Consider the following 9,897-nt stretch of genomic DNA (forward strand, 5'->3'; position numbering starts at 1 on the left):
TAAGCCCAATATCAAAATACTAGGGTTGGGAATATGTGAGGCCCAAGCCCAAATAAGATCTTGAAAGACAGCCCAAGTCCAACTTCTACTGAAATCTTGCTGCGTCTGGTATGCATATAACATAAAATGTGGGCCCCACAGATATGTGGGACTAATAAGAAGCCGGGGAAAACAAAATGGCTATGCGGAACCAACCAGAGTCGCACAGCCTTATCCGTTATTATCCGAAAAAGGCCCATACGACTTCATGTGGCGCCCCTGCCACGACAGCAGAATGGGGAGGAGGGATGCGCGCTCTCACTACTCCTGCCGCCACCGCCGCCACGGCCACTGCCAGCACTTTCACCGCCACCGGACTCCGCCTGAGAAACCTACGCTTATTTGACGGCCCCACCAACAGCACATTTTCTTCCAACCCATTTCTTCACCACCATGGCCACCGCCGCCGCCACCGCCACCGCCAACTAAGAGGTTCTCTCCCCTTTTCTATGTGTCTGCTGTCTGCCAATATTTATCTTTTATAAATATTGTGCGTGTTTTATTGTAAAATAATGCATATATGGTAATGCAGACTAGTATCTTTGAAGGTTCATGCAATATATATCTTAAATTTTTTTTTTCACCAATTATTTTCTTTAATTTTAAATTTATTAATATATTATAACAATATATATATATATATATATATATATATATATATATTATAGTAATACTAGTAGTGAAAAAAAATTCACACTTCGTAATTGATGTTTGTGAAAAGATAGGGTCAGTTTGAAGAAGAAAGAAAATGCTTTGGACAGATTTAGATGTAAAAGCTTTGTATATTTAATATTTGGTTGGACTAAAATTGGGCCAATGCTAGAATCGGCCCAATAATTAAAAATTAGTAAGATAAAAAATTACTTAATATTTATTTTACATGATACTTATATTTTTAAGCTCATTGTCTAACATTCTAAGAACAAGCCTATCATACATGAAGATTTAAAAATATGGAAATATTTTTTGAATTTTTTAATTTTTTGAAAATTTAGGAATTTTCATTTTAATTTTATTTAAAATTCACTTAAAATTTTTATTTTTATTTTATTCATTAAAAAATTGTGTTGCGTGGTGATTTATTTCACAAAATGACTTTTGATGATGTTAAGTTGTTGTGGCAATAGGCTACTACAACAACTGAAAATAAGATGTTCTGGTTTCCATTTGTCACCACGATAGTAGAAAATTTAGAACAAATTAATACAAAAAACTAGCAATTGAGAAGAATGTGTTATTGTTATTTTTTTTTTCAATGTAAGGCACAAAAGTAGAAACTAAGAAACAATGGGGGTTGTTATTATGTTTTATTTTGGTTTACTTAAGCTAAAAATTAAAGTTGGTTAATTAGTTCCAAATTATTATGTAAGCACTAGATTATGAACATTGAAGAAAAAAAAATGATATTGGTATGTAATATTTTTTATGGGCTACTTTTGTACCTAGATGTTGTCTTAAGTTTTTCCATATTTACACATTTAGTGTCTCAATCTTGCATTAGGTGTGTATTAGAGAGATCTTGGATATATAAAACAATTTAACCTTCTAAAGCATCTTTTGTGAGGCAAAATCATGAGGCCTAATAGACTATAGCGGACAATACTTCAGTGAGGTTATGTCGAGATGATTTACATCTTTATCAACTTTAATTAGCATAAATTTGTTTGGACACTCATCCTTCTAATAATCTCTATGGCTTTCTAGGTTAGTTATTTGTCTAATAAGTGTTTTGGTTTATAGTGTTCTAGGAGATGCTTTTGTGAGTGACATATTGATTCTAGTGGACAAAAAATTTCTAAATTGACAACTTTTAACTTTAATGAATGCACATTTGTTTCTATTACTCCTTTCTCTCTAGTTTATATTTATGTGGTGGAACCATCTATAGTTCTTACAAAAGGTCACTCATTATATCATGTTTCTTTTATTGCTAATTATAATTTCTTTTGTTGGTGTATTTCATGTTGCGTAAACCTATTCCTTCAATATTTATTATTATCTTCACTTTATGGTTCTACATTAAAGGTGCATTTGGTCTAATTTCGGTGGGAAATATTTTTTTTGATGGTTTTTCTACTTAATGTACCTATCACCCTCCATAGTTCTTCTTGTTTAGAGGCACCATGATGTAACAAAGCAAAAGCACAAGCATATTCTTGACATTGAGTGCATTGCCGTTTTTTCTTCCTCTCCTTTTAAAGTGAAGTTGTTCTTATTGTGGTTTGCAGCTTTAATTAAAGAAGCGAACCTCTTCATTCTAGTGTTCTCCTTATGAAATTTATTGGGTCATTTACCAATTTTTTCCGTCCTTTTTGTCTTTTTATTGGCTTGCTCGTTCTTCTTCCAAATCAATAACATAATAAGCTTAGTGCTTGTTTTGTTTGTGTTTCTTGTGAGGTATTAATAAAAGAAGGATATTGATATTATGATCCACCATTAGAGAAGCCATATGTCTCTTATCATGTTGTTTTCATTGAACGTATTTGTTTTTCCTCACACATCCTCTTATTGTTCTCTCCAAAGATGATCTTGTTCATATTGATCCATTTCCTTTGAATGAGTCTTCTATAGATGCTGGAAATCTTATTCAACGTTAACAGAGTACCCCCTTGCACTTAGTCTTCTGAGGAGTTGACTTTACTCTTTTGTGTAACTCTACTTCCCATTCTTGCATATGCCTCCTTTTCCATTGGTCTATTATCACCAAAAGTGTCAATTCCATCCATCTTCACATTAGCTTTTACTTGCCTAGTTTCGATTATCATCATATGGTTACAAATCCCATTCAATATAAACAATGGCACCCTATCATGCTTGTGCTCAACTTGATAGACTTGCTAAATTCGACTTCTAAATACTTGCTTTTCTCCTTATCATTTTATTTTTCTTGCCTATAGTGACTTTTATAGTGAACCTTATTTTTATGAGTAATAGACATATGCAATGGAAGAAGAGCGAGCAACATTTGAGAAGTGTTACATGGGATTTAGTTCTTGTCACTAAGGATAAAAATGTTATTGGATGCAAATGAGTGCACAATATTAAAAGAAAAAAGACAAAAAAAAGGTAGTCTCATGGTTCTCATAAGCATTATAAATCACATTTGGTGGCTAAATAATTCTCTCAAAAGAAACGTCTTAAATAAAATTTTGCTTCTTTTACCAAAATGATTACTATTTATACTTTGAATTTTTGTTGTGATAGTTCATCTTTGGCCTCTCTTTTAGCTAAATGTTAAGAGGATAATTTTGCATCGACATCCTTAAGAAAAGGGTTTGTGTGTCCTCTTCATAACCTCATCATTTTGGCTATGTTTGGCAGTTGCCTTGTGCTCTTTATCAACTTAAACAAGATTCTTGGATCTAGGATAACCACTTACAGTCTACCATTTCCTAAGTTGGCTTCCTCCCAATTGCTTTTGAGTTTGCTCTCTTTGGTCATTGTTTATCTCATAGCTTAATTATTCTCTTAGTGTTTTTGTTTTGAAAGATAAAATTTTGTGTAGTTGGAGCGGACTGGTAGAATTTGAGAGGATTAACAATAATAATTATCATATTTCATGCGTTGGTCTACCATTGTAAGGGACATGATAAACATATAAGTGATTTTATTTTTCTTTTTGGTTGTTATGCCTTTGGTCTATAGGTGGGGGAAAAGGGGAGTGGTCATCTCTAGCCCATATGCAAAAGAAAACTCCCCCCCCCCCCCCTCGGCGGGTATTATATCCTATTGTTTACTTTTGTTGCTCCAAACATGGGCTAAAGTTGGACTACCCAAGCCTAGCCCCCTTTAGCCCATGAAATAAATGCACCCTTATTGTATCTAGTCTTGAGACTACAAGTTTGTGTAAGTGAAATAATTGCATGAGTTTAAGATGAAGGACATGGGTCAATTTTGTTACTTATTGGGTATTGAGACTCCTAAAAGCTATCTATTGTATCAATCCAATTATGCTAATGAGACTTCATTTGATCGATGATATGATAGCTAAAACTTACATTAATTGCATGCCAAATTTTCTCCTTTTTTGTTTTGTTATTCTATATTTTTTATAGAAACAGAAAATAGATTCATTGAAGATGAAAAATGTCTAAAAAGGAGGAAAAGATTCTCCTATAAAATAGAAGAAACCAAAATAGACTAGAAAACAATCAAAATAAAACCATCTTTCAATCTCTCCAAAGATACTAGAAAGACAACCTTCAAAACCGCGAAGTGCAAAAAGACCAGAGAAGCCAAGTATTGAATCCTATCCTAGTGCAAAGTTGTAGATTACTTCTCTAGAAAATATTTGAGCATTCCTTTACTTTCATATTCCCTATAAAAAGTGCAAAGATTCCACGAGTCCATAAAGCTAAACCATCACTCTCTTCCTAAACTCTGTAGAAACTATATGTATAATTTCTCCATTAAATCCATGCAAACCCAATTCTCCTCAAAAAGAGCAATTGATTATTACAAATTCCCTGAGAGAAAGTTCAATGCAAAGATAGATGTGAAGCAATTTGTTTTTTTATTTTTTTATTTTATCAAAACACAAGAAGCAAACATCCTGAGATAACGCCTTTAATGCTCCTATCCTACACTGCAGCAAATTGTTGTTGGTAACTCTATTAAGAACAACCAACCAAATAAACCCCTTAATCTTATCTAGGCCTTTAGCTTTCCAATGAAACAATGACGGGGAAAGGATTTAAATGATTTGATCAAATGCTTAAACAAAGATTTGAAAAATAGAAACCTAGGAAGCCTAAATCCCAACTTTGACTGTCCCTCTGACATGAGTAATGATAAGACTCCAATAGAACTAACAATGAATTAGGCGCATTTGAGTTAAGGAAGGGAATAAAAACATTATTATAAACTAAAGAGATCGAGATGATATAAATGAGGGAATGAAATGAAAAGGGCATAATTGCCCACCCAAGCATCTCCCTAAAAAAGGATTCAAGATCCATTGGCTAGAACATATTTTATACAAGGAATAATCAAAGGATAAATATAAGCAACACTTCTCATAGGACTCCTCATGGAACATCTTAAAACCTAATTAATATCCTGCCCATCATAATGTAAACAAAATTTACTTTTCATAAATTTATGCCATAGAGAGTTCTCCTTTAAAGGAAATTGCTACAACCATTTATCCAAAAAGGTAGTCTTTTAGAAACAAAATTCTAAGATCCAAATGATCCTCTAACTTAGACCTAAATACATCTTCCCTACTAACCAAATGATCTCTTTTTTCCCCTACCCTTGACCAAAGGAAATCTCTCATTACTTTCAATATCCTAGCTACCCCAACCACAATTCTAAAAATGGATGAATGGTAAAGAGGGATACAAGAGAAATTTTTTGCCACTTTATTCTTATCTCTCACTTTGTTATACTGTACAACCACGGTGTTACTTGAATTGTTCACAATTCTATCTTCCATGAGCACTTGAAGCATATAGAGATCTATCCACTTTGCTCATAAACATTTTTCAATTAGGCATTATTGCTTGCTTGTGTCTCTTCTTTCTCTTTAACTAGTTGATTTTTTCAAAAAATTTAGACTCCTGCTTGTTTTCAATTCTTACCTAGCAAACTCTTCAAATTGTCAACTTGAAATTTAAAAAGGCAGTGGGATGGTTGGACATTTAAGAAAATTTTATTACAAATATTTTTTTGATGGGGTTACTTTTGTATCTTTTTGTTGTTTTAGGTTTTTATTCTTTTTGGCTAAGGTTCAACTCCATGTCTATTGTTGTACATTCCTTGTATTATTTTTGCTTGTTATGGTTTGGCAAAGAATATACAAAATTTTTTTTGGTAGAATGACATGACTAGAGGCTGACGAAATTGTTGATGTATATAATTTGGTAAAATTTTTCACAAAATTTTTTAAACACATTAGCTACCATTCTTATAATGGCGAGAGGACTCTTGCATGAAATACTAAAGTTTTTGGGAAGGCAATTGCTTAGAAGCTTTAAATACACAAATCCATAAGCCTTAGGATATACCCGCAACTTACATATTATACAATGTAACTTTAGGACTTCATGTATGGACTAATGGGTGCTATTCTTTGTATTGGTCATATTTTAATGATAATTTGTATTTTTCAATGCCAATAAGTCAACTTATTTGCACTGGCATAGAAACCATGCTAAGAACTGTTCAAATTTTTCCCTCGTGTTTATTTAAATTTATGGAATTTTAGTATTTCAAACTAGTGTTCTAATTGATCTTGGAAGTGATCGTTCTTCTAACTCCCTGAAATGCTGCAATTTCAAGTGAGAATTAGTTCTATTTAAACTAAACAACACACTTTCTTTTTAGCAATTAGTATTAAATTCTGGCATTTAAAGTTGTAATTCAAGGAGAGAAGTATATCATGATTAATATTAATCAATGTCAACGTTGTGCAATTGAAGAGGAATGAAGATTGATGAAATTAGGTATTAACAAGAAAAAATTCCTGGGAAATAAATTTTAAAATTTTTTTCCTTAGAAAATATTTGATAAAATTTTTTTGATAACTTATAAGTATAATTAGCATAACATACAACAGTAATTCCATGTAGACTTTTTTCAATCCTTTTGTTTACTTGTTCTACCTTTGCCTTGTATGACTACTCTAAAAATGCAATATAACTAATTAAAGGTGAGCTTTGATTAGTAGAATGAAAAAATGGAAAAAAAAAAGGTTTACTTTCAAATGTTAACATTCGCTATATGATAAATACTTGCATTTAAGATGGTCATCCAAGATAGTGATAGTACCAATTTTTTAGAGCTAATGGTGGATAAGTCATTTTGAAAGCATCTCTAATTCTTTATCAAAACAAAATTTCCTCTAAAGGCTATCAATATTTTGCAGTCACAAATGACTCTAATGGGATTGAATTGTCTCGTGATCCTATGACTGAAATATCAGAGGCTGATAAGATTGTTGATGGCATGGACTTTGGTGAGCTTTGCAATGAGTTTGAATGCATTAGTAGCCCTTCTGTGGAATCTACGGCAAGACAACTTGCACGTGATATCCTAGAACTCCGAGAAGGCAATCGTGCTCTTGGGACCTTTGCAGTCTCTGTCAAATACAAGGTATTTATGTGTTTTCCCCCTAGTATCGACTTATATAAAATTAGACATTCTAATGATTACCCTAAAAATGTTGAGAAGGAAATAAAACCTTTAATTTTGCAGATGGAATAGTTGATACTAACTTTCTGCATTCTCATCATGCTAAAAAAAAAATCGATATTTTTAATTTCACATATGATACTCTTAATTTTGCACATTAGGTTTCCACTTTTAATTTCATATGATATTTTAAAGATATTTCCAGTTTATCCATAGGATTTAAAAATAAAAAATAAAATTCATAAGCATGTGAGCCACTTTTGCATTTATCACTTACTATCCCCTTATCACTTCAACATTATTTCTTGGGGATATGATTTTAGACCTTAAACTTTGACAAGTTTCAAATCTCTAAACAAGGGCTTTTAAAGCAAGTATATTTTCCCTCTATATTCCTTAAATTTGTTAAGAACATGATTACCAATGTTGTTCTAATAATTATGTCCTAAATCAATTAACTTATGATTAAATATTAGTTGGTCCAAGCTAGGTGAAACAAATTCAACTTAAAATTGTACATATGTACACTAGTGTGCAATTATTGCATTCTCTTCTTTAACTTTGAGGAATTTCATCTTATCTTCACTAAGTCCATTTTTTTTTTTATTGTTTTTCTTTCAACACGAATGACCTTTAGAAGTTTTGGGGAAGAAAAAATCATTGCTTTGGTCTCACTAAAAGAATAATACCTTGATCTTGCAATGAACATATCCTCATAAATGTGAAACAAATAGATTTTTGAACCACTTAAATCTTCACAAATGCGTGGACCTTTAGAATTTTTTTTAACCACTTAAATGCACACCAGCTTGTTGTGCTTGAAACTTTTGGGTACATCTTTATTTGAGGTTGGGATGAAATGTGTGATAACTAGATTTTGAACTCAAATATTAGTTTAAGCAATAATTGATATCATAGGCATACTTTGCAGTAGAGATATATCTTATATAATATTTATGATCAATGGGATGGCATGCATCTTAGGATTAATTCAGCCTTTAATGAAGCAATACACATGTTATAAGCTTGAATTAATTAACTAAATGAACTTTGAATGCATTTTCCCTTCTACCTAGTGTTCATCCCTTTGAATGCCACTAACTATAACTTGGTTTTCGGATTTGATTTTCACTATCAACTTCATCCAACCTCGTCTTGGAACATGCAAATTAAACTTGTAGATTGCTTTTCAATTTTATTACCTTCTATATTTCTCTAGTTTGTATATCTAGTCAATGATTAAGAGCCATATGGTGTTCATTCTATTTTCAAATTATTTAATTACTACTTCATAAGCCCATCAATATTAGTCAAATTCCCAACTATTGTTTACCAATCCAAACAATACTACCTCCCATTGCTCTCTCAATCTAATGATTCATAAATCTAAACACATATATTGCCTACCTAAAACAAAGGTCCATTTGTCATACAATCAATAGTGCTATAAGGTTATCAATTATAGTTAGATCGAGAAAACCATTTTGTTTTTCTGTTTTGAATTTGTCGTTGTATGTTGTGTGGCATTTGGCATAGTTATTTGGGCTTAACAATGGATGCGATGCATAGAACCAAATATAAGATGGAGATAGGGGAGAGGACTTATACACTCTGAGATGCATTACACATAATTCTTAAGGGTGGATTTCACCCTTCTTTAGTGTATGTATGTTCATGATGACTATTCCTAATATTAACAAATCATTCAACAAGTGTTTGCGGCTGTCTAGGTTAACTAATATAAGGACTTATATTAATTAACCTAGGCAGAAAAGATCGAGTATTATTTAGATAGTATTTAGGGTATTGTTTGCAAAGGTAAAAATAATGATTGTAATTATTTTAATTGGTTGTGCAAATACTCAACTTATTATAGAGTTTATCTACCTTATCAAACACAAGTTCTTATACATTTTTCCAGTTACTCCCGTGCAAATTTTTTAAGAAAAAAAAAAATAAAAATTTCGTCATAACTTTTAAAACCATAAAAAAAAAAATTAAGAATGAATCTAATTGCTTGCCATGCACAACAATCCTAAGGGATATTTCTGAACTGTAACAAATCTAACCATCTTCACTTCCTTCCTTCTCTTTTATACATTTCACCTATGTACACATATGAATGCAAAAACCTCCCAAGAGACCTCATCTTTCTAATGATACAAGTCCTTTTCTAATATAACACTTTTGTCCTAACAGGCACACCTATGATATAGTTGTTATGCTATAAAGTTTTCTTAGCTACAACAAAAAACATTGTACTCTCTCTCTCTCTCTCTCTCTCTCTCTCTCTCTCTCTCTCTCTCTTTATCATTGTTTTTTTTGGTTATTTTCCGAGATTCATTCTTATACCTATTTGTATATTTCTTGGAATTGGTTCATCTTCCTATCCATATGGGACCAATTGTCCAATGAACTTTGGAAACAATTTGAGGTTTCCACTTGTTTAGGTCGACTGATGTAGTCTAAACCAAGGACTAGTGTTGGCACCAACAATAAACTAATTCACCTTAGACCAATCAAATAGATAACAATAATGGTAGTTTTCTTTTTGTTTAGGACTCCTTGTAGCAATAGGAAATGACCTATAATATAAGGAGATAAGATATGGGGTTGCATATGCATTAAAGAGGCATGTTTGCAAGGAAAGTTTTGGAAGCACCCTTGGTATATTGTCTTGTGCTCTAAGGAGATCCAAAGGGTTGGGACTTGAGAGTGTTTGCA

The 9,897-nt window shown here is 32.1% G+C and overlaps 1 protein-coding gene across 4 annotated transcripts in view; it reads left to right on the forward strand.

The window, feature by feature from the left end:
- Positions 1-188: 188 nt before the first annotated feature.
- The window catches only part of LOC131152969 (uncharacterized), a 49,765-nt gene continuing 40,056 nt past the window's right edge, over positions 189-9,897 (forward strand). The window contains exons 1-2 of one of the 4 annotated variants that reach the window (XM_058104956.1): positions 189-471; positions 6,908-7,134. In XM_058104956.1, coding sequence (XP_057960939.1) covers positions 288-471; positions 6,908-7,134 — 411 coding nt within the window. In that variant the 5' untranslated portion in view covers positions 189-287. The remainder of the gene's footprint in view (positions 472-6,907; positions 7,135-9,897) is intronic. The other 3 variants (XM_058104957.1, XM_058104953.1, XM_058104954.1) reach the window with 3 other exon arrangements.

Source organism: Malania oleifera, chromosome 4 (genome assembly GCF_029873635.1).
Source record: "Malania oleifera isolate guangnan ecotype guangnan chromosome 4, ASM2987363v1, whole genome shotgun sequence".
Lineage (NCBI taxonomy): Eukaryota > Viridiplantae > Streptophyta > Magnoliopsida > Santalales > Ximeniaceae > Malania > Malania oleifera.